This window comes from Budorcas taxicolor, chromosome 7 (genome assembly GCF_023091745.1).
Source record: "Budorcas taxicolor isolate Tak-1 chromosome 7, Takin1.1, whole genome shotgun sequence".
Classification (NCBI taxonomy): domain Eukaryota; kingdom Metazoa; phylum Chordata; class Mammalia; order Artiodactyla; family Bovidae; genus Budorcas; species Budorcas taxicolor.
In genome coordinates, this window is record NC_068916.1 from 67,547,671 (window position 1) to 67,574,427 (window position 26,757).

Consider the following 26,757-nt stretch of genomic DNA (forward strand, 5'->3'; position numbering starts at 1 on the left):
AACAGTGACTGACATTATTTTTTTGGACTCTAAAATCACTGCAGATGGTGACTGCAGCCATGAAATTAAAAGACGCTTGCTCCTTGGAAGGAAAGTTATGACCAACCTAAACAGCATATTAAAAAGCAGAGACATTACTTTGCCAACAAAGGTCCATCTAGTCAAGGGTATATGGTTTTTCCAGTAGTCACATATGGATGTGAGAGTTGGACTATAAAGAAAGGGCCAAAGAGTTGAGGCTTTTGAACTGTGGTGTTGGAAAAGACTGTAGAGACTCCCTTGGACTGCAAGGAGATCCAACCAGTCCATCCTAAAGGAGATCAGTCCTGAATATTCATTGGAAGGACTGATGTTGAAGCTGAAACTCCAATACTTTGGCCACCTGATGTGAAACGCTGACTCATTGGAAAAGATCCTGATGCTGGGAAAGATTGAAGGCGGAAAGAGAAGGGGACGACAGAGGCTGAAATGGTTGGATGGCATCACTGACTCAATGGACATGAGTCTGAGTGAACTCCAGGAGTTGGTGACGGACAGGGAGGCCCTGCATGCTGCAGTCCATGGGGTCGCAAAGAGTCGGACAAGATTGAGCGACCGAACTGAACTTGACTGAACAGAATGTAGAAAAGATACTGATGAACCTATTTGCAGGAAAAGAATGGAGATGCAGACATTGAGAATGGAGCATGACAGCTGACCTCTCTGAATCTCCCTGGGGCTGGTAGTGAATACCAGATGGTATTAAGTATATGAAAAGCACCCAATATGCAGGGCTTAAAATATGCATTTGCTAATGGCATGTGAATCTCATTATGTTGCTAAAACTTGACATTGGGCTTTCATTTGAGACCTCTGAGGTTACTTTGAATCGGGCTATGTAAAAGAATGACTCAAAAATACAGGGTGAGTCACAGTGGTTTTTAGGAAACTGAAGTCAGACGTCACATCAACTGAAAATTAAAGATTTTCAGTTTAAAATTATCCCATCAATTGAAAATTCAATTATGAATTTTCAAGTTGACAATAGAATGGGCCACGGTGTTTAACATGATGGAACCCAATACTATGCTCTGAAAGTTGTCAAGTATCAAAATCTCTCTCAGCATTAATTTAAATGGCCCATTACACTGATTCAAATCAGGTTCTTGAGAATTACTGTTGGTTCATTAGTGTTTCTCAAATAGCCCAACTGAAATATGGGAGTGATTTTTAAAGCACTTTTCTTTAAATAGGAATTCAACTTTGAGCTCTTAAAGATTCAGTGAGAGCTAATGAACTTAAGATCAATGAAGAAATTGTTTGACAGTTACACACATTCTTTGAGTAACGAAATCCCACTGATTGAAGTTTCATATATATAATATCATTGGATAAGCAACAGAGAAATGCAGTTGCTCAGATAGTACAATGGGCCCATTAAGTAGGCACTGAGGTTTCCATTTATCAACTTAGCTGCTCTGGTCCCAGCCTGAATTACTAACTATTCTGTTCTCATCAGTAGGATGGTAGGGTTCCATAGTAAAGTTTGTCTATCTACAACTCACGCATAGATCTGCTAAGTCAGTGGTTTCAACCATCATGACAACAATGTCTCAGCATTCTCATTTAGTTTGTGTGGGCATGACCCAGGTTTTGAAAGCTCCCCCATGTGGTTCTTACCAGATTGAAATTTCCTAGTCCCTGACATCAGCCAATCCAAGAACTCCCTAAAAGCAGTTTCTTTAACCAAAATGCCACAAACTTTATGTTCTCTCCCACCAGTTCTTTCTAAGTCATTTTCCTTTCTATTATAAATTTGTATTACACTTTTCCTCAAACTTAGAACATACACAGTCATTTTAGGTGTTGGTGTCACTGTGAATCTTGTTTCCTAAGAAGGACGGGGGTGCTAACCTTCTATTTCAGTTACCACATACATTACTTGGTTTTTATGATGTTTCGAAGGTCATTCCCAAAGTAACAAAAGCCACTGTTTCCATTCTCTGAGGATGGGAACAAAATATGATCTAAACACTTGTCTCGGTTTGGAAGTGATTAACGTAGATACTTATGATGAAGGAAATGAAAACAAGAAATCTGGATAAATAATCACTGTTTCTACAAAAACAATTTCAACAAAAAATGAGCTTGAAACGGGGAGAACAAACTGATAATGCCAAGAGCAAATAAATTATTCTCTGAGATTTAAAAACAGACCTGTGATAGCATTTAAAGTTTTGTGGGTATTTCTGATTCATGGCATTCCCAAGTATCACCACCCCATGTTTCACAAGTCCTTGAAATGAAATTTGAGCAGAGAAGAGGAGGTTTCAAATCCATGCAGAAATGTGCCAGAAAACATCAGGTTTTGACAGAGAAAACATCTTTCCAGGGTTTCATTAACCAAAGAGACACAACCAGTTTTTCTCCTTGTCATATTTCCTGGCCGCACTAGACCTACGAAACCATGTCAGAGGGGAACCAGGAGAGTCTGGGCACTTTGGACTCTGGTCAGGACTTTCCTTTGTCCCCAGCTATAGAAAGAGATGATTTCAGAGGACACCATCCTGACTTGGCCAGAACAATAGTTCCTAGTCTCACCAGCCAAACCAACTCAGCTGCCACTCCATAGAAGTGGACTGTTTTGGAGTGTATAAGCAACTATACCATTGCCACAGCAACACAGATATACACCAACAATGATCAAACATGCCTCTCACTTTTCCGTCTCTAGCCCTGTAATCCACCTGGTCACTTGATGTTCTCAAACACCTTCAAATCAACTTCTCTAACACTCAACTCACAAGACACTGTAAGTGTCCTTTTTACATTGTTCCCTATCTTTGTGGCTGACCATCACCAAACGCTAGAAATCATCCTTGATGCTGATTTGGGTATGATGATGAAATGAGTCTTCTCCCACCTGCATAACCACAGACTCCTATCTCCTTTTCTTGCACTGATAAAAGAATGAAATTAGAACATTGTTTAACACCATACACAAAATAAACTCAAATTGGACTAAAGATCTAAATGTAAGACTAGATACTATAAAACTCTTAGAGGAAAACATAGGCAGAACACTTTGACACAAATTACAGAAATATCTTTTTTGATCCTTCTCCAAGAGTAATGGAAATAAAAACAAAAAGAAACAAATAGATCCTAATTAAACTCAAAAGCTTTTGCACAGCAAACCATAAACAAAATGAAAAAACAACCCACAGAATGGTAGAAAATATTTGCAAATGATGGGATCAACAAGGGATTAATCTCCAAAATTTACAAACAGCTCAGCTGGCTCAATGTCAAAAAGAACAAGCAACCTAATAAAAAATGGGTGGAAGATCTAACTAGACATTTCTCCAAAGAGGACATACAAATGACCAAGAAGCACATGACAAGATGCTCAACATAATTATCAGAGATATGCAAATCAAGAGAGATATCACCTCATACTAGTCAGAATGGCCATCATTAAAAAATCTTCAAACAATAAATGCTAGAGAGAGTGTGGAGAAAACACTGTTGATGAGAATGTAAATTGTTACAACCATTAAGGAGAACATTATGGAGGCTCCTTAAAAAGCTAAAAATGGAGCTATATAATCCAGCAATCCCACTCCTAGGCATATATCAGAGAAAACCATAATTTGAAAAGATACATGAATACCAATGTTCATTTAAGCACTATTTACAATAGCCAAGATGTGGAAGCAACCTAGGTGTCCATCTACAGATGAATAAGGAAGATGTGGTATATATACACAATGGAATATTATTCAGCTGTTAAATGGAATGAAATAATGCCATTTACAGCAACATAAATGGACCTGGAGATTATCATACTAAATTAAGTAAATCAGAGAAAGACAAATATCATTGTAACTCTTATATGTAGCTAGTCACTAGAACCTCTTGGTGATTTAGTCACTAAGTCGTGTCCAACTCTTGTGGCCCCGTGGACTATAGCCCACCAGGCTCCTCTGTCCATGGGATTTTCCAGGCAAGAACACTGGAGTGGATTGCCATTTCCTTCTCCAGAGGATCTTCCCGACCCAGGGATAGAACCCAGGTCTCCTGCATTGCAGGCAGATTCTTTACCAACTGAGCTATGAGGGAAGCCCAACTCTTATATATAGAATCTTAAAAATGATACAAATAAATTTATTTACAAAAGAGAAACAGACTCACAGACTTAGAGCATGAATTTACAGTTACCAGAGGGAGTGAGGGGAGTGGGGAAGGGATAGATTGGGATTGGCATGTACACACTAATATATTTAAAATAGATAACTAACAAAGACCTAGTGTATAGCACAAGGAACTCTGCTCAGTACTCTGTAATAACCTAAATGGGAAAAGAATTTGAAAAAGAATATATATATGTATAAGTGAAGCACTTTGCTATACACCGGAAACTAACACATTGTTAATCAACTATATTCCAATATAAAATTTTTTTAATGGAAACACTGAGAAACATTTCTTAACATAAGAAATGAAAATAATTATTATTTGCCAACCTTTAAAGGAGAGTTGATTTTACTATACAGTTCCCAAGTCCATCATTTGAAAAGCCAGAAACCTGGACCTCTAGAGTACAATGGTAGAGTAGTGCAAGTCCTTTAACCAGTTGTTCTGGTTGAAAAGAATTAAAACCAATGGCAAAAATGTTTTTAAAATATTTTAAATGTATTCATGAGCTAGAAATGATGTATTAGTCACAGTCCAAAAGCTAAAACATAGGAACCCAGAGAAGTAATCTGAGCATGGAAATCACCCATAACTTTATAGATTTTACTAAACTAGATGAAATTCAGCTTGTTTTATGGACTGAGGGAACATGGGAACATGAGAAAAATCTCAGTGTCCACTGAATGGAAGTAATCCATTTAGAGATACCACAGATTTAAATGGGACCCCAATGTACCAAACCCTCAATGTACAGATGAAACAGAATTCAGCCTACCTGGTCTTGCCTTCCTCTGACTTTTCCACCCTGAGGATTGCAAGCGAAATAGCCAGTTTTTAACTTCAGCACTGGAGAGAAAAATTTCTCCAAGGCTTGGTAACTTCAAATTGACCCTCCCTCTGCCTGAATTCATATTACCTGGTTGGTTCCGAGACCTCAAGGAAAGAAATTAGTTTACACTAGGCCCAAACTGAAGGTGGCATCAGTGACCAATGGAAACAGATGCAAACCCTCTCTAGAGAAAATCACCTTAAAAGTAGGTCTCTGATAACTTCAGCAAATTAAGATCCAAGACACAGAAAGCCACAGAGGCAAAAAGTATGGTATGTCCTCAGAAGCAAGGCACCATTAGCAAGAGAGCATTGAAACAGGCAGCCAATTTAGATGCACAGAAGTTTCCAATATGAGAATTAGCAGAGAAAATATAAAGTAATATGTTCACTATGAGTAGAGAAACAAAAGAAAATTGAAAGAATAAAAAACAAAGGAATATAAAAACGGCTAACAACTGAGCAATAGAGATTTTCTAAAAATGAAAATATAATCTCAAAAAGCAACACTCCACTGGATGTGATGAAAAATAATAAGAAGAAAATTAAACGAACATGAGACTGTGTCTAAAGAATCATCCAGGAAGCAGAGAGGCAGAATAATGCAAATGTCTAATCCAAGATTCAGCATGAAAAGAGAGAGAACAGAGCAAAAACCATTTTCAAAGACGTATCAGCTGAGTGTTGTTCAGAAGTGATGAAAGACACAAAACTACAAATTTAGAAAGTAGAAAAAAATTCAGGGAGAGCAAATAAAATTGAATCCACATCTAGGCACATCAAAATAACATTGCAAAAGAGCATCTGGAGAGAAAAGAACAAATGGAAGTTCTAGAACTGAAGATAGATTGACAGCTGACTACTTAACCACAATAGTGAGAACCAGAATACAGAGGAATAATCCTCAATTCCTGAGAGAAAATAACTATCAGCACAGCGTGACACATCCAAAGAAAAATCTCTTTTACCAAAGAAGGCCGATTAAAAAATTATTTCAGAAAAATAAAACTGAGGATTTGCCCCAGCAAACTCTCACTAAAAGAAAATGTCAAAAATTTTCTTGGTTTTAAGAAAGGGAGGTTTACGAAGACAGAAAAAATAAAGATAGAAAGTGGAAATGCATATTAATAGATCTACATAAACACTGAATAAGCAATAATCTGGCTGGATTAAACAACACAGAACCAAAACCCCTAATAATACATACAGATAAATCAAGAATATCTGGATTGTTACATTTTAAAAGAAAATCCATTAAAGACTCAATATTATTAAGGTATCCACTCTCCTCAGAACTGATCTATGGATTCAACACAATCCCAATCAAATTGCCAACAGGCCTTTAAGACAAATGGAAAAGGAAAGAATCTAGAAAAGCTAAACCAATGTTTTCCTTTTGCAAAAGCTAAAGAGCTCACTTTAGCTAATTCTGACTTCTTCCAAAGTTGTATCAAACAAGACAGTCTGGTGTTAGCATAAGGACGGACAGGGAGGCCTGGCATACTGCGGTACATGGGGTCACAAAGCGTTGGACACGGCTGAGCAACTGAACTGAACTGAGGCAAATAGATAAATGGAACAGAGTAGAGAGTGTAAAAATAGGTCTATATAGGTATGGTTAATTGATTTTCAACAAAAGCATCAGTGCTATTCAGTAGAGAAAAGATTAATTTTTTTTCAGTAAATGGTGCTGGAACAACTAGATAAACCTACTGGGGAAAAAGTGAACCTCAACTCTAAGAAACTAATTCACAATGGATTATAAATCTAGATGTAAAACTAAAACTATAAAGCTTCTAGCAAAAGACAAGGAACACTAATGTATCCTTGGGGTAGGTGATGATTTATTAGGGAAGGTACAGAAGTACTAAACATAAAAATATGATAAATTGACACTCATCGGAAGACATTATTTAAAAATGAAGGAAGTCATCGATTGAGAGAAAATACTTTATACAGATAGATAAATAGATTTTAGATATAGGAACATATTCAGATATACATGCATATCTGAATTTTCTGAAAATGTATCTGAAATTTCAGAGATATGTTGATATATACACACCAAAAAAATTTACCTAGCATATACAGCAAATCAATAACAAAAAAACACAAATAATCCAATGGTTTTTTAAAAAATGCACAAAAGTTTTAAATAGATCTCTCCCAAAAGAACATCTTCGAATACCCAAGAAACACATGAAAAGCTGCTCAACATGATTAGTCATCAGGGAAATGAAACTTGTAAAGAAGAATCATTTTATAGCCACTGGGATAGCTTTAATTACATCAGTATTTGTGGTAAGAAAAAATTGCACAAGTATCTTGGAAACCAGTTTGGCAGTTTTCTTATTGTATTAATGTATGATGGTACAAAATTCAGCAGCTTAAAAAACAAGACATTTATTATCTCAGTTTCTGTGGGTCAGAAATCTAGGTGCAATTTAGTGATGCCTCTCACTCAAGATCAATTATCAGGTTGCAGTTAAGCTGTGGGCCAGGGCTGCAATCTTTTCAAATGCTTGTCTTGAGGAAGATCTATTTATAAATGCAGTTGTTGGTAAGACTCAGCTTCCTGTAGACTATTGGATTGAGGGCCTCAGTTCCTCACAGGCTAATGGGCTCCCCCATTTTCTCAGATATCTTCATAGGGCAGTGCTCAGCATAGCATCTCTTTGAGTGAGGGAATGAGAGCACAAAGCCAAAATGGAAGCCACACTCTTTTTTTAAGTTAGTCTCCTAAGTGACATTCTGGCACACTTTACTTGTGTAGAAGCAAACCACTATGTATACTTGCTCCTTGGAAGGAAAGTTATGACACACCTAGACAGCGTATTAGAAAGCAGAGACATCACCTTGCCAACAAAGGTCTGTATAGTCAAAGTTATGGTTTTTCTAGTAGTCATGTATGGATGTGAGAGTTGGTCCATAAAGAAGGCTGAGCACTGAAGAATTGATGGTTTTGAATTGTGGTGCTAGAGAAGACTCTTTAGAGTCCCCTGGATAGCAAGGAGATCAAACCAGTCTATCCTAAAGGAAATCAACCCTGAATATTCATTGGAAGGACTAACGCTGAATCTGAAGTTCCAATACTTTGGCCACCTGATGCAAAGAGCCGACTCATTGGAAAAGACCCTTGTCAGTGGGAAAGACTGAGGGCAGGAGAAAGGGGCCGCAGAGGATGAGATGATTAGATACCATTACCGACTCAATGGACATGAGTTTGAGCAAACTCCAGGAGATAGCAAAGGACAGGGAATCCTGGCATGCTGCAGTCTCTGGGGTCGCAAAGAGCTGGACTTGACTTAGCAACTGAACAACAACATATCCAGCCCACATCTAGGAGACAGAATCACCTAAAAGCATGAATACCAGGAGGCAAGGATCTTTAGGGATTATTTTAGATGCTATCTTAGCACATTTCTCAAAGACACACCTATGCTATAACCTAATAGTTCTACTCATAGCTACTTATTTTAGAGAAATGAAAAATTTTATCCTCATAAAGATGTATGCAATATAGCCCCAAACTCAAAACAACCAAATATCTACTATCAAGAGACTCGATAAAGGGTGCATACTTTCAGTTATCAGCTGAATGAGTTCAGAAGAGCTAGTGTACAGCACAGTGATGACTATAGTTATTAAATAATGTTTTATATGTATTATATGTTTTATATGTATTATATGTTTTATATGTATTATATGTTTGAAATTTGCTAAAAGAGTACATTTTAAATATTGTTACCACATGGGGGAAAAGGTAAATATGTGAGGTGATGGATAGTTTAATTAACTGCAAGAATCGGTTCACAATATACACATGTATTAAAACATCGTGTTGTACAAATATAGACAACGTTTATCTCTTAGTGAAAGTAAAAAAAACCTGTGCATTTCATTGTATGTAAATTTTTCCTTAATAAAAAGACATCTGAAATTTTTGAAAAATACAGTTAATATGAGAGACACATCTAAAATATAACCATACAGAATGGATGATATTTAAAAGAATAATGTGTTCAAGGAAAATACTGACAAACAGAACAACTACACTAATAGGCAAAATGGCTTTTAAGGCAAAAAACATAAGAAGTAGAACTATTTTATACATGGAATCCTAAGCTGGTGTGTATTTAATAACATACCTCTCTTTATAACTAATAGATCAAACAGGCATATATCTTGAGTTAATAGACATAGAACATAGCACCAACAACTGCAGAACACATATTCTTTTCAGAGAGGCATGAATATTTTTAAAAATTCACATATACTGGACCAAAAATCTAGTCTCAATTTTTAAATAATTTATTTATTAAAGAGAATATTTTCAACTATTGTAAGATTATTAGTTTAAAACTAATGAATAAAGTATACAGTAGAAATATATACTAGAAAATCTTACATATTTAGAAATTAAGCAAAGTCCTTCTATAAAACTTACCAGAGGAAAAATTATACTAAAATGGCAAAATATTCACACCTATATTATTAACACTTCTTTGGTATGCTGCCCCCCAGATGCATATCCTTAAATGAAAATATTAAAAATTAAGAAGGCAGAACATTTTAATTAACTAAGGCGGCAACACATTTTAGAACTTACTTAGAATAATTCTGCAGTTCTATTTAGAACAAAAGACAAGGGAAATTCAAGCACAAAAAATAAGCATAACACAGGGTTGACAAAAGCAAAAGTTAGCTCTTTGAAAAGACTAATAATTGACAGTACTGCTCAAGGGGAAAAGAAGACACGAATATAAATATTTGGAACAACAAAAGACATAACTACAAATGCTGGAGACAGTTTTTAAAATGAAAATATTATAAAAAGCTTTGCCAAGAAGTTTAAACCTCTCTATGAAATGAAAAAATACCAAGAAGAGAGATAACTTGCCAAAGTCAACCTGAGAAGAAGCATAAAACATGTATAATCCTGTAATTAACTTTAAATGGAAAAATATGTCATTCAATGCCCAGGTTTCTCAATGATTTTAAATATACAAGAGGTAAATAAATCTAATCTTTCATTAAAAATTTCAGAATAAAGTGATAGAATTTGACAAAGACATTGATGATATATAATGACGTTAGTGAAGTGAAAGTCACTCAGTGGTGTCGATTCTTTGCGACCCATGGACTGTATAGTCCCTGGAATTCTCCAGGCCAGAGTACTGGAGTCGGTACCCTTTCCCTTCTCCAGGGGATCTTCCCAAGCCAGGGACTGAACCCAGATGGTAAATCGTCTGCCTACAATGCAAGGGACCCGGGTTCAATCCCTGGGTCAGGAAGATCCCCTGGAGAAGGAAATGGCAACCCACTCCAGTATTCATGCCTGGAAAATCCCATGGATCAAGGAGCCTGGTGGGCTACAGTCCATGGGGTCGTAAAGAGACAGACATGACTGAGTGACTTCTCTTCTCCTGCATTGCAGGCGGAGTGACAGCGTTAAGGTAATACCAAAAATTGAGTGGATTATTGAAAAATTTTCATAATTCACCACATTAATATATTAAGTATATTATCTCAAAATATGAAGAATACAATGGTACTTGATAAAATTCACAGTAATGAATAATAGAAACTCTTAGCAAAATAAGAATAGAAAGGGACTCTCATGATGATAAAAAGCATTTCAGGGGCAAAAATAAAACCCTAGAACAAAGAAGTTTTACTTAATGGTGAATTTTTTAAAGCTTTCCCTTTCAAGTCAGGAAAAGGCAAGGTTGCCCTTTCCTTACTATTAATTAGCACTGTATTGGACAATCCTAGACAGAACAGTATAGAAAGTAAAAGAAATGAAAAGTATAAGAAATCAAAAGATATTAAACTGTCATAAAATAACTAGTGCCTACCAAGTAAACCTGGGTTGGGAAGATCCCCCGGAGAAGGAAACAGCAACTCCCCTCCAGTATTCTTGCCTGGGAAATGCCATGGACAGAGGAACCTGTCCATGGGTTCCAGAAGAGTCAGACATGATTTAGCAACTAAACAATAACAAGAAAACCAAAATCAACCTGTGTACAAATTATGAAAAATAAGATAATTTGTTGTTGTTCAGTCGCTCAGTCATGTCCGGCTCTGTGACCCCATGGACTGCAGCATGCCAGACTTCCGTATCTTTCACCGTCTCCTGGAGTTTGCTCAAACTCACGTCCATTGAGTCGGTGATGCCATCCAACCATCTCATCTTCTGTTGTCCCCTTCTCCTCCTGCCTCATTCACCTAGGTGTTAACTATAAGATCAACATATCGAAAACAACAAACAAAAACCTGAATCTCAATACAATAGGAAAAATAAGTAAGTGTAAGAGAAATACTTTTTAACCAAAATATCATTTTCAGTAGCCACAAGAGATATGCTGAATCCACATAGGAAAAAAATGTCTAACTTTATTGAAATACATCCAAGAAAACTTAGTAGAGACAGATGAATCATCATGGAGAGAACAGAAATCCAACTAAAATTCCTACAGGTCTTCCTTCATTTGATGCTGAAATTAGGTAGTTAGAATAAGAAAAGGAATCCAGAAAGGCAGAGGCTAAAAGACAAGGAAGGGAAAAGCCTCCAGCCCAATTTTGGCTCCTCTTTTTTATGTTTTGTTTTGTTTTTTCTCCTCCCCCTGGGCCTGCCTTATGTAAATTGGGCTAGCCAGGAATGCTGTTTGTTTTCTCTGAGGTCCTCACTCCCGTCCTCGGACCTTCCTTTGTTCTAGTTTCATGGACTTTTCCCTTCCTTGTCTTTTAGCCACTGCCATTCTGGACTGCTTTTTCCTATTCTAACTACCTCACAGCTGTCTTGAAAAAGTAATGTAAGAGGACTTGTCTTATGAAATGTAAAGAATTTAAAAGTTGTAGTAAGTTAAAACACTTAATTGTTATCACAGGGATAGATGAATAGAATAATGAAATAGACTAGAAAGACCCATAAGTGTCTGGCAACATCATTTATGAAAGACCTAAATATAGGCTTTTCAGTATATGATGTTGAGATCCTTCACCTACATCTGTTTTTACCCCAATCTCAGACCATACACAAACATGAATACCCAATGAATTAGAGACTTAGCAAAACATAAAAGTTTTAAAAATAATATTGGAGAACTTCATGGTTTCAGTATAGGGAAGGATTTCTCAAATAAGACACAGAAAGCACAAATGCTAGAGGAAAAGATAATAAAATTTGGGGCATTAAAATATAAAACTTTGTTCACCCAAAGATGCAAAGCATAAAATGAAAAGATAAGCTACTGCCTCAAAAGAAGGAATTATCAATAGATATCAATTGTTTTTGCTAAACAATTATTTTTGAGAATACATAAAGCATGATTATAATTCACACAAAATCACACACAAAAAAAGACATTTCACTGAAGAAGAGTCCCAAATGGCTCACTAGCAAATAAAAAGATGCTTACCTCCATTACTAAACTAGGAAATGCATATTTAAAAGACAATATCATCCCATTTCACACTCATTTCATAATAAACAATATCAAATGCTAGCAAGAAACAGAATAAATAGAATAAACTCTATACATTACTAGTGGGAAAATAATAAAGCTGTAAATAAGCATACCCTAGGAGCTAGCAATGTCACTCTTCACCAGTGTGTCCTAAAGAAAATTTACAAATAACCACCGGGATGCACATCAGAGATGACTTAGTAGGAAAAAAAAACTTGGGATCAATCAAAATGTCCAGCAAAAGGATGGACAGTAAATCATGATGTGTGATTAACCCGAGGGAATCAAATAAATTATAGCCGGGCATGGCTGTTCCTCAGGAACAAACTGTTGAGGCCAAAAATAAATAAATCACTAAGTGGAAACATTCTGTGCATAAAGCTCAAAAACACATGATAGTGAAGAATGTATCATTTAAGCAGGCAAATGTAGTAATGTAATAGTACAAAGAGAAGCACGAAAACAGTAAGCAAAATTCATAGTACTAGTTACTCTTGAGAGAAGGAAATTGATAGAATTAGGAAAAGACGCTCAGGGAATTACAAATAATTTTTTTTGCTAAGTAGGTGGTGAGTATACCTGGGTTGGGAAGATCCCCTGGAAGAGGGCATGGCAACCCACTCCAGTTTTCTTGCCTGGATAATCCCATGGATGGAGGAGCCTGACGGGCTATCCATCGGGTTGCAAAGAGTTGGACATGACTGCGCGACTAAGCACACGCACGCACGCGCGCGCGCACACACGCACACACACACACACACACACACACACACACACACACACACACACACAATCTCTATGGCAATGTCATTCTTTTTACCATACTTATATTTGGAGAAACCTTTGCATCAATTCCAACAGTTTAATGATTTGAAATGAATTTTGTTTTCTACCAGTAGCTCTGGCAATAATAGGCCAGATTAGAATATCAGCTGCCTCCTGTCTAAAGCATCTCCATCACTTGCCATCTATGATTGCTCAGAGACTAGTTTTCCTTCGAGCTTTCTTATGGGTCACTCACTGACATAACCTATCCAGCCTTCGTGGACATCTGGTATGACAACGTTGTTTCAGAGTAGTGGTTCTCTAAGTGTGGTCCCCAAACTATCAGCTCAACATCACCTGTGACTTGCCAATAGTGCAGGCATTCAGGCACCACCCTGAACCTACTGTATATAACTCATGGGAGCCTGGCAGGGGATTCTGCTGCTCAAGTTTGAGAACCACTGTCCTGGGCAACACAGGCTAGCCTCAGGCCTCCTCTCCTAGGCTTCTGTCTATTTTCAGGCTCTTTCAGTCCTCCCAGAGGAGTCACATTTGCTCCTATCGGGAGCTGTATTCATTTCAAAGAGTCTTCACCACCTTCCAAATCAGGAGGAAGCCTCCCTCCATTTTCCCTGCTCAATAACCAACTAAGCAGCAGAGTCATGGTTGTTAATCTGCGGTCAGAAATTGACTGAAATCACCACAAGAGTGCTTTATCTGCTCTGTGCAGGCCCTCAGGGCTCTTGTAGGAGCTTTTGTCACACTGGAAAGACTTAGCCTGTGCACATACTATTAAGTTTGCCTGAACAATAAAGGATGTTAAGATGGGGTTTGAAACACAAAGCCAGTTACCCTTTGGTCTCTGGCCAAGGAATTGCCATTTCTACCTTATTGGAGCCTTTGACACTAGGAAGCAGAGTAGCCGCGTTTCTTGTCACTTCCGAAGCTGTGAGAGGGAAAGAGGCAGCGGTCATTTCTAAGTTCACTTCTCTGGCCTGGGAGCCCTCCTGCTGATTTCAAAGCCCATAGCAGGTGGTGAGAGTAAAGGGAATTCCTAAGCCTGTCTGAAAAGCCAAAGCTCCAGCTGATAAAGTTCTCCAGGCTCCAAACATTGTTTTTCTATCTTGAAATTTTCCCCTCAACTATCATTTTGTATCAGCCATTCACCTTGAACAATATATATCAAATAGGAACACATTCACTGTATCCTGAATTTTGATGTCACTGATGTCAACCATTTCAGTAAACTGTGAAAACCATTTAGGGTAGGAAATAAGTTTCCCTGTCACCTTACCCTTATTTACAGAGGTTGGTTTTGGAAATAAAAGTGCTAATTCCATGAAGAGAGAGTTGGCACTTACTTACAAAGCATGGGGTGAAGACCTAAGGCACAGGAAAGAAGTCCAGTTTTCCTGGCACTGATATTATACACTGGACAACACACTGGGGTTTGAATCTTGGTTTTTCCCTTTTACTAGATGTACAACCTGAAGTCATTCACCTTAGTCTCCCTTGCTTGTACAACCAGGACTAAAGGAGTGCTGAAGGCACAGCATTTTGTCAGGATTAAATGAGATAACAGGCTTCCCAGGTGGTGTGATGGTCAAGAACCTGCCTGCCCAGTACAGGAGATCCAGGTTTAATCCCTGGGTCAAGAAGATCCCCTAGAGTAAGAAACGGCACCCCACTCCAATATTCTTGCATGAAACATTCCATGGGCAGAGAAGCCTGGTAGGCTACAGCCCATGGGGCTGCAAAGAGTCGGACACAACTGAGCACACACATACCCAAAAGAGATAACACAGTATACAACACTTCCCGCAGAGCCCAGTCACCTGCTAAGTATTCAGTAAAGCATACCTGATGTTTGTGGCAAGAAATAACACTAACAAAATAGGTCAGACCAAGCTGTCAATGGCTGGATATGTCCAGTAGCTCCTATATTTTCTAAGAAACTTGCAAGGGTTTTGATAAGTGGCATATTCAAAACTGACTTCAGGAAGATATATTTGTGTGTGAAGTACACTGGGAAAAAAAGGAGGAGTTAGACACAAAACTTGGGAGGTTTCAGTAGTGCAGATTAGAGATAAACTAGTATATTGAGGATGGAGAAGTCGTGAATTACTCTCAGGGCAGGAATAGAGACTCAGTCATAAAGAATGGGCATGTGGACACAGCTGGGGCAGGAAAGGGTGGGACGATCTGGGAGAGTATGATTGACATATATACTACCACGTGTGAAATAAATAGCTAGTATAAAGTACAGGGAGTTCAGCTTGAAGCTCTGTGGTGACTTTAGAGGGATGGGATGGCGAGTGGGTGGGTTCAAGAGGGAGGGCTATATGTATACATAGAGCTGATTCACTTCATTGTATAACAGAAATGAACAGAACATTGTAAAGCAATTATACTCCAATTTTTTTAAAAAAAAGCTGAGTTAACCATTGTAATAAGGGAAGGAGAGAAGATCAAAGGAAAGGGAAAGAGAGAATATGGTTTGAGGACTGTATCAAGGTGGAGAAGTGCCATTGAGAAGATGGTGAACGAATGTGGAGGTGAGTAGGCAGTATTGTCAGAAGGGTAGTTTATGCCATGGGATGAATATTAGTGAAAACAGAAGGTTAGGCAATGCTAGGATAAGGGGTATGAATCAGCCAGACCTTATAGGAGAGAAGCAAAGAAAATGGCAGAAAACCATCGGCAGATTTTAGAAGTAAGCTATAGGAAGAGCTCGACTGAGTTGGATTAAGTCCTAGACAAGGCTGAACTGCAGGGACATCGTTCTATGCTGTTCTAGTGACAAGACCCTCCCTTCCTTGCCCAGATGTTCTAGTGAGAAAAACTGCAGGCAAAAGAAATTTGCCATAAACCAAGATGGAACCATACTCAGCTCAGCACCAACATGGTGAAGATGTTGTGAGGAGGAAGGGGTAGGATGGGGGATTTTTGCCACACACAAAGGGGTGAGGTCACAAGGGAAAGGAGGACTGAAAGAGAAGCTCAAGCCAGCCCTTTCCAGAGGACTAGAGACTTCAGGGACCCAGACCTGGGAAACGGAGAAGAACCGTTTGTTGGCACCTGTGCAGTATGGCTTGGAATCACTCAGGGTGGCACCCCACTGGTGCCTTGCTCTTCTTGCCACTTACTGATGCCCATGAGAATGTGCCCTACCCATGGGGGCTGGTGGAAGCAAAACATGGAGTCAGCGGTTGGCAGAGAAAATGACGTGATGTTCCTTTTAAACATGTTCAAAGTGTTTGAAAATTAGGAATGGAGAAATATAAATGCAGAAAATTGATCTGATTTAGAGTGGTTTGGTGGCCATTGCCGAGAGCTATGCTTTCTAAGTTGGAGTGTTTTATTTGTAACAGGGAAGAGGATCTTCATTCAGTTCAACTGGGTGATAGTGTTAAAATCTAGAATACTTATAGGATGAGTTTTAGTTCATATTTTTTGCATCAAATAAGAAAGGCAAAAAACTTTCTATGAAGCATTATCCTCTTTTGTGCCAATAATTAGCACAGAGTGTGGCTGATTCTTTCTCTCAACTTAATTTACATACAATAAAATTCACTGTTGGATAGTATAATTAGTCCAAAAAGTTCCTATAAACACATGGATGTACGTAACTACCACTGTAACCAAGACAGAGAACAGTTCTGTCACCAAAAAAGCATCTACCCTTTATAGTTGAATCACTTCCCTCTCACTCCTAGCAACAACTTATCTATCCTGAGTCTTCTTTTGACAACTGCCTATTTAAGAAAGGCCTGAGATTTCTTTATGACTTGCTAGTGTCATAACAACAGTCACAGCAGTAATAGTAATGATTAACACGTATTAATCATACATTTCCAATGTGCCAGGCACCACTTGGGGCACTTTAGATATGAGGAAACTGAGGCTTTAAGAAATTTTGGAAAAGAGAGGAGGAAAGGACTTTCCAAAGTCATACCATGGCAGCTCCATGGCTTGGGTCAATCATGTCCAACTCCTAGGTCTATTTTCTTAACCTCTACCTATTCCCAGGAAGACACAAAGTAGGGCAAACTGGAGAGAATACCTACCAATTTTAGGAATCTTAGTTTAGACTTGAAATTGCCTTACTCTAGAGATAACTTATGTAAGAAGCTGGTTAATCATGCTAATAAAGCAACAATCAACTAGGTGTAAGACAGAACAAAACTAGGAGCTTTAAACACGTTCCTCACAATCTTTATGGTGTGCAATGAAGATAACGCCCAGATATGCTATGTCCACCCTAATAAAGTTGATCAGGCGTGTGAAGCAAAGCTGGAAGCACTTTCTCATCAGATACTGGTGTCATCTCAATACTCAGAAGCATCAGCTTCCTCCTAAATTTACTAAAAGAGTGAAACGCGATCTTGACGCTTAGCCTTGTGTATATTTCAGGTTGGAGTCCCCGACCCGGTCCCTGGTGATGGAGGCCCCAAAAGGAGTAGAAATAAATGCAGAAGCTGGCAACATGGAAGCCATCTGCAGAACAGAGCTGAGACTGGAGTCCAAAGATGGAGAGGTAGGCATGAGAGGGACAGAAGCCCAGAGAGACACAGCTCCAATGAGCCAACGATTCTTCTAAGACACATCACTGCTTTGCCTCTGAAGTTGATCATACAGTGTAACAACAAAAAGAGCCAATTGGGAGGTTTTATTTCTGGATCACATATATTGAACAGCACAATTATAAGCCAAACCCACAACCCATAAAAGTTATGACTCATTATTTGTAAAGTGCTCAGCTAATAGTGCATATTACAAAAACAGAATTATAAGGACAGCTGTAAAAATGAATGCTAACTCCAAACCCTCTCATCACCTTAAAATAGATTTAGTTGGCTGGTATAATTAAACTCTAAAACACACAAGACTATTTAAAGAGAAGCTTAGTTTACTTGTAGTCATTTTTAAGTGTACATTGCATGCGTCTACTTTCACCGAAAATGGAAAAGTAAGATCTAACAGCTATCCCAAATCAGAACAAGTCAAAACCAGATAGGCAATGAGAGGCTAAGAGACGAAAGGCTACAAATACTCATTCTCTTACCCCAATACAGTCTCACTTTGGTGAACAGAAGAGCTGCTTGTGTTTTTGCAAGCAAGGTAAGCCAAATCCCCAAAGAAAATACAATTCAAATGCAAACTTTTGAAAGTGCCTTCATCCTATTCATAAGTGAATTTTTCTATTTAAGATTTTTTTAAAGAGGAAAAATGAGTTTTTCAAGCAAAACTCTATTCCGCTTTCCATTTCTCCTTAGAGGTTATCAGTCTCCACCTACCTCTGTTCACTAAGCCCGACTTTTGATTGGTTTGGCATGTGCTATATTTGTTTTAACAGAGCAAGTCAGATAGAGCTTTCAGTTATCAAAACTGTCTCCACAGACAGCTGCAGACTCCAAACCACACACATTTAGAAGGAGTGACTACATCACAGATGCAATTTATAGCTATCAGGATCTGGACACTGGAGGGATCAATTATAATCCTGACACTTAAGCAAGAAGTGCTGCATGTTCTTGAAGCCCCACCCCATACCTAAGTGTATAGAGAGGCTGAGAATAGCAAAGAAAAGAAAATAGTAAAGAAAATTGTTACCCTACCATTTCCAAATTTACATCACTCTAGGAATCCGTTCACATTCCACATGATATACTATTACAAAATACTAATATATACATGATGTTGCCAGTGCAACACTGTCTGACTAGAATACAAGCTTCTGGGAGGGAAGAGACTTGACCTGTCTTGTTCATCCCTGAATTCCCAGCATCAACAATGCCGAGTACGTAGTAGGTACTCGTTCAATTTCAACTGAACATTCTTATCCACTGTTTTGGAATGTTAAGAGGATAAGTGACTCTTCCTTCCTGTTTCCTCTCTTTAGATTAAGTTAGATGCTGCGAAAATCAAACTACCTAGACTGCCTCATGGATCCTATACGCCCACAGGAACGAGGCAGAAGGTGTTCGAGATCTGCGTCTGCGCCAACGGGAGGTTATTCCTGTCCCAGGCAGGAACCGGTTCCACCTGTCAGATAAACACAAGTGTCTGCCTGTGAGACCATCTGTAGTGGACACTGCCGGCAGCATCCAGGCCTTTTTTGGCTTTAGACCCTGGCTGCCAGCTATTTTTACTAGAACACGGAAAGCCTATCAAAGACCTTGTGTGTATGTGTGTGCGTGCGTGCGTGCGTGTGTGTATGCGTGAGTGTGTTTGCGTGTGTGGGTGGATATAAATATATATAAATATATATAAATAAATATATATATCCTCTGTATAAAATGAGGTTTCAGTACAAAAGGAACCATGGGTGACCCTGTGATATCCACTGTCATTGCTATCCCAACCCTGTCAATGTACATGATAAAATCAAAACACTAATTTGGGCCCAATATTCTCCAGACCCTGCTGAATCACACAGTGTATCGACACTTACTGAATAGCCCTCTACATGTTTGAGTAACAGCCTGTCTTTTCTTTTAGTGTCATCACAAGGCAGTGATGGCGGGAATTTGCAAGTCGCCCTCAGTGGCTAAGACCCCTGTAGTAAAAGCAGACCCTTAGTTCCCTTTATGAGCTTTCACACAGCCAGCCATCTCCTCCCTCTTCAAGTCAAATCCCTCTAGAAGTCAGACAGAGGAACTCAGACTGGCTGTGCTACTTTGGCATCCAAATGCATCCAGGCTTTCATGGTTGTGGAATTTGGAGGATGGATTTTAGCAAAGTTTGAATGACTCTCCCAACTCCTGCTAGCCTCCTTCCTTCAAACCCGCATATTATCCCACAGTCAAAACAGGAGCTGTAAATCAGCACAAAATAGGATAACAGCTGCTCCTCAGTCGGCTGGAAGCTACTCAGAGGCCTGACAGACTAAGAATAAATGGCCGATATGTCTCTGTTTAAAGGGAAAAAAATGGCTCAAAATCTGTTACAACCTCACTTTTGACTTTTATCCAGCGGGCTCCTACCCAAAATGATCAAGTCAATCCAAATCCTTAAGAGTGGAACCCCCTACCCCTATGGGAAGCTATCGGGAGGTGGCAGTCAAAGAGTGGCATAGGGAACAGAATTGTTTTTAAATATGTTTCTGGGGACTGGTAGGTAATTTAGAGGCACGCCTTTTATTTTTAAAGGCATGCACAAACACTCTGCCTCCAATCTTCTTACATAGTTTTTCAGTATCGGGATATTCATTTTCCTAAATTGACCATTGTTTTCTCTAAGAATAGTGACCCGAGAATCATAGCCATGCAGTACCATGTGCCCCCAGGAATGTTCATGGAATATTACTCTAGACAAGAGTCAAGTGTCTTCCTTAGAATCACTGTGTCCCCTGGTGCCCAGTGGTCCCTGCTCCCCTGCAAATGGCAGCAGCTCCCTAATTCCCGCCATCAGCTACCTCCCATCACCCCCACTTTCATCATCACGCTCCAGGGTCACCCTGGCCAGCTCTTGTGCTGGGACAGGAGATTACACCGTCTCTGTTCAAAGAGGGGGAAATGTGCCTGTGCCTTACGTCAATGCACTCAGCAAGGAGAAGCACATCCTGTTTATCTTGTTGTTACCTGTAGTTTATTTTGGGTGATTGGAGGGAAAGGGTAAAATGATGACCAGGCATCTTAAAAGCTGGTAGACAAACCAAGTGGCTGACAGATGTAGACTCCGAGGAGCCTGGAAGGGAGACATAACTGGTTTCTACCTCCCTGGATGCCACTTGGCAAGCAGTGGCCCCACTGAAGTCGTACTTGTAGGCCTGAATGGCATTTGTTTTTTCCTCAACAGGGTTCTACTTTTTCTTACTTCACAAGCAGAGGTGACATTTGCCATAGAAAATAAGAGGTTTGGTGTTTTTGAGATGACACTCAAGCATCGGGGGGCTGAGATTGCACACATGGGGGGTAAAAACAAACTGTGTGTTGCTTGGTCACTTAGCAGTCGGGGGAAGAGGGATGGTTCTAGCTTGACCAGTGGCTCTGCTGGCTTCTGGATCCCGGGCTCCCTCCAGTCACTCCTGCTCAATATCCATAGAGAAGAACTGGATTGCTTAATGATGAGACCATATGATTGTTTATTTTGCAGCATTAGGGTCTAAAAAAGAAAATGGTTAAAAAAAAAAAAATCCAGTTGCTCTGGCTCAGTACTATTTATATATGTAGAATCACACTGCCAGAATCTGCATGTACCATATCCAGGGTTATTCCAAGCCAAGAAAGGCCCTCCTTGACAACTCGGAACATCTACCCCATATCTTTCAGATCAACAGTAGTTATGAGGTCCTTTGTGGCTACATACCTGAAGACAAAGGGTTTTTGCGTTTTGTTGGGTTTCTTTTTTAACAGAGACCATCTTTGCATTTTGTCATCTCAAGTACCTGTTCTAAGGATGACAAAGAAACAGAAGGTTCACTGAGCTCTTTCATCTAATTTTGTTCTAATCGTTAAATGAAAGTCTGAGAGGAGCACCTTGGGAATTTTATGCCAATAAAAAAGAGTGGTGTGATCCCATTTGCAAAATTTAATCCTAAAAGTACTCAGATCACAAATAGAATAAAAAGAATAATAGCAACCAAGACTAGAAATCAAGCACCTATGGGGACAGACATGATATAAAATTCTGATTTTCATCTGTGCTGAGTGACTACAATATAGGTAATGAGCAGGAAGTTTGGCATGGATTAAATTATGTATTTCAGTTCAGACTTTAGAATTCGGTAAATGCATATTAAGTCCTCAATGTACATTTTTCCCCCTAACTTCCTCCATGTCCCTGGTCATGACAAAACATTTCACTTGAATTCTGGAAAAACAAAATCTCTTCTACATTAAAATCTGATAATTTTAATTTATAACAATGAAATGCTTTCTAATCTTTATATACAGTATCACATCTCTCAGAATATTAAGCAGTGGGTGGCATAATGAAGAGCTTAAATGAAATTTCAATATTCTAGAAGTTCTAGTATTTAAATACTTTTCAGGAAAGTTTCATCTCCAAATGTTTAGCACCTAGTTTATTGGATATCTGCTAATAAGTTGTTAAAGCTGAGTCTTAAGGAATGACTAGTATGAAGGAGGTTTTCAAAAGCCCTTTTGGTGTCATCAGTCTAGGTGGAAACTTGATATGAAGCTTTATCTTTCTGTTACCAAGAGATAGAACCTATAAACTTGAACTGGCTTTTAACTTCATTTAGGTCAGTTTCCGTTGGTTGATTTTCATTGTACGTCCAGCACCACAGACCAAAGATTGCTTGACCCTCTAGCACAGGGGTCAACAAACTCTGGTCCCTAAGCCAAATGGGACTCATCATCTGTTTTTGTAAATAAAGTTTTATTTTAACACAGCCACATCCATCCACTTACATGTTATGGAGAGCTGATTGCATACTGGACCAGCAGGGTCGAGTATCTGTGCCAGCAACCTCGTGGCCCAGTTACTCATGACACAGTTACTAATTGGTTTTTCGGTAAAAGTTTGCTGACACCTGGCATAGAGGTCATGTGTAGTCTCATCTGTGTTGGACACAGCAGGAGAGAAAGCAAGTGATAGCGGTACATTTCCAGGCATGCTTGGGAGTATAAATATGTGGTTATAGAAAAGATGTTCCACCTTACATTGCACGTAAAAGATATCCACTTGTCTGAGAAACACAGGCTCACAGGATTCTTGGGAAGAAGGAAGATGGAATTAGGGAAGGGTTGAGTGAAAGAGGAAGGCTGTGATCCTCCAAAAGGTTTTCCTAGGATCCTTAATATATAGGGGTTCCTTGAGTTAGCATCATCGTATGACATGAAGTGAAGCAGGGGTCCTTTGATTTACATCTAGAATATCTTTCCTGAAGAGACTATTTCTGCAGTCTCTGCTTAGAGGTTTCTATCTCACCTTCTCATATTCCAGAAAGACACCCATTCCATGGTCCTCTGAAGAATATTTTTGACTTAACACATCTTTTTGCCATCCATCACCTCAGTTATTCACACCTACAGCAGACTTGTTCTCTTATGACTACATCAGGCCTGAAGAGTTGGCAGGACCAATAAATAATTAGAAATATTCAAAGAAATATCTTAAAATATGTAAGAAGAAAAAATATAGAATTATTTCATGAAGCTACTGCTGGGGAGTTAGAGGTCAGGGGGCAAGGCTGCCTTGATGTTGTCTTCAAGGATCTGGGTCTTTGTTCTCTGGTGTAATAGGAGTAAAGGAAAGACCTACTTTGAATTCCAAAATCTCTGCCTCTGCATGGTAAGGCAGGTTCCTCCCAGAGATTTGTCCCTTCAGTCAGCACCCCTGTTGCTAATCCAGGACTTCATATTCAATATTGCTAAAGTAGCATCAGTTATGAATGATTCTTTGTAAGTAGTAGTATTCCTGTTAGGGAAGGAAAGGTGTTTATTTTTTTATCCACCATTTACCAGTCTCTAATCGACATTAGTTAAAGGAGTCCTTCAGCATTTTATCTGGATTCAACTAAGAGAGGATTAAATTGGCCTTCACAGGAGCAACTACATGAAAATATCGTGATTTATTTTAGGCAAAAGGTAGCCTGACGTTTGAACCAAGGAAGTAAACAGATCCATTTAAGCACTAGATCCTTATTTTTTTTAAGGCTCTCGGAAAGGTGAAAATCCCATTTAAGTAGGTTGTAAACATGACCCCTTTTCTCTATTTCTCTTGCTCTGAGAAATCTTAGGCACAAAAAGAATAACAAAGCAGTTCCTGGAATGAAACATTTGCATGGTGCCCCAGTAGCAGGTAGAGGGAAAAAGTCATAATAAAAGAAACAACCTTAGAAAACAGGCCTTTTATCTCAAAGATAAAATGTCTCTCGTTTGGTCTTTCATCACTTTTTCCTCAGTGGAAGGCTCCTCTAGTCCCAACATATTTCCATTAAAATAGTCAAAGCTACTGCACTGGGGTGTCAGATGCATCTCTTTCTTTGTGGTAATCAGAATTTCAAATTACACAGTTGCCTCTGAATTTCTCATTCACAAAGCTAAACCACTGATAAGAGATAAAGCTTCAGCCAGCACAGCACACCGCACACATTAGCACTTTCAAAAGCAATGTGATTTCTATGGTTCTTAAAAGCTTTCTTCATAATGGAGTCCTTGAAATTTCTCAAGACAGGTCTGAATGGCAAAGGGAAAAGAATTATTTGTGGGAGGTCCTCGTTTTGAGTATTGTTAGAGCACAAGAATAAAAGAAAACATCCCCTTGGGGGTGACTCATTTCTTTGGTTTTATCCCACCCCACATCTTCTTTTTAGATACTGACAGAGTAGGATATATTAGCATCTTCCCCTGGAAAAAAGAGCAGTTCAAAGCATGCAACAAGAGGTGTGATGTCAGAACAGTATTAAGGATGTTAACCAAACCCATCAGTAAATAGTCTCAAACATACCAACAGCAATGCTGACTTCTTAACTTTTGCCCAACAAGTGGTAATATCAGTTCCACCTCCAGGAGGTTTGCAACTGTACAGAGGAAAACACTATCAACAGGAAGTATTTTTAGAGTTCAAATCCAGCTGTCGCAATGGGAAACCAGAATACTATTCTAAAACACCTTGTTAGGCACGTAGACACCCTCACTAGACAGTGAAGGGATTTCACTCCATCACTGAACATGACCTAAAGTCAGACAATAAAACAAGCTGACCTCTTTCAGACAAGAGAGAAGACCTGTCTTACCTAAAATCTATTCTGCACTCCTAGACTCCTCTGGTAATCCCATTTCTTTACTGTCTTCACAGCCTAATTCTATATTTGCATTATTTTGGTGAAATCAGAGACAGCTAAGATTTCCTAAATCCCAAATTGATCCATAGATTACAAAGGAGCAGTATAGCAAAGTACTGTCTGAGGGCAAAAGATATTTGATGACCAAGAAGACACGGCTGCTTCTTTAGTCTCCATATTTATATAATCCACAAAGTCCTAACATTTGGGGGGATGTCATAGTTTCTTTTGAGGATCTGAGCAAGTTGTGAACCTTCTTCTCAAATCACACCCATGAATCTTACATGAGGTCAGAGAGGTCTCCTTGGACCCACAGCCTATTCTAAAGCATGGCAAGAGCTGGGTTCTGTTTCTCCAATTATAATGATAATGTTTATGAACTAATATTCATTGAGCACTGTGCGCTAGCCACTGTGCTGCGTGTTTTATATGCATCCACTTATTTCATCCTCAAAACAGTCCTTTGAGTTTGGTTCCATTATAGTTCCAATCTACAGATGTGGAAACTGAGCGTTAGAAAGGCTGGGAAACTTGCTCAGTCACTAGTTAGAAAAGGGCGGGGCTGGAATGCAGGTCTAACTCCAGCCCACTATGCTGTGAAGTCACCAGCAGGTCAAGCTATTTGTCAAGCTGTTAAGAAATGTCTCCTACCGGTTTTTACACTAGTCCTTCTTGTGTGGATGAGACTATAAAACTGTAGCTCCTTTCTGTCTTGTCTCATGAGTGACAGCACCCAGCACTGACAGAGACACACCTATGGTAAAAATATAGAAGATCTGAGTAACAGAATCTGGTACCAAAAAAGAATAAAACACCAAATAGTTTGCTTTATGATTCTTGTTAAATCAGGCTCCTTCTCCTTATAAGTTCAAAGATGCCTGGGTTGTCAGCCTTACATTTAAGAATTAAACTTTAATCCTCAATGATCTATAGTTGAGGCTACACAAATAAGCATTTCTGCTCACACAACTCTCCTTCCCCTGTATTTCACTTCAAAAGACCAATGTCTTATTTTAGGTGAGTGCTTTGATACCAGTTGGCTCTCATTCTTCCCCACATTTAGCTGTGGCAAGACTCCATGACAGAATCAAATAGAAAGGAATTCAACTGTCTGTATTTCCCTACAAGAAAATAAGACTGGCAAGAATTCAGTTAGCACCAAGCATTCAGGACCAAGCTGGCCCCTTTGGCTGGGATAATGGTTCGAGTCTCACACCCTGTACCTGTACCCTGTACCTGTACTCAGGCCATCATTACCAATTGATCTGAGTTGGAAAGGGGACCCACCTGCCAATTCCTGTTGCAACAGTGGCACACTTTAACCTTGAACCTGTACAGCTGACACCCGTGTTCTGGTTTCAGCAAAGAGGCTGGTGGCATTCCAGTGACTAAGGGAGCAGATGTATGCATCTGAAGTTCCTTATAACTCCGTGGCTTTGGGGCACTTTCATTTTCTAAGCCAAGGGATCAGGGTTTGATCTCTAAGAGTTCAAAGACTTAAAATTATTTTGAAGAATTAACTCAGCCAGGGACAATCGGAACAGGTTAAACTGGTATGCCCTGGTGCAGCTCCTATTAGCCTGCCCCTACCCAGAGCTTTGTAGTGGCGCAGTGGCAGAGGGTGGGTCTGTCCTGCTTTTTCTGTGTTTTCTCCACATCCCATGTCTGACCCCTGGAGGGCTACAGACAGAGCCTCTCATTGTTCCTAACACAGTCAATCCCAGTGCTAACCAGGGTCCTGTCGTGCTCCTGTGGCTCTGCCAC

The 26,757-nt window shown here is 39.2% G+C and overlaps 1 protein-coding gene across 2 annotated transcripts in view; it reads left to right on the top strand.

Annotated features, from left to right (window-relative positions):
• Window positions 1-22,027, top strand: part of SGCD (sarcoglycan delta) — a 613,120-nt gene extending 591,093 nt beyond the window's left edge. For both annotated transcript variants that reach the window (XM_052644383.1, XM_052644384.1), the window contains exons 7-8: window positions 17,652-17,775; window positions 19,141-22,027. In XM_052644383.1, coding sequence (XP_052500343.1) covers window positions 17,652-17,775; window positions 19,141-19,314 — 298 coding nt within the window. In that variant the 3' untranslated portion in view covers window positions 19,315-22,027. The remainder of the gene's footprint in view (window positions 1-17,651; window positions 17,776-19,140) is intronic.
• Window positions 22,028-26,757: the final 4,730 nt, after the last annotated feature.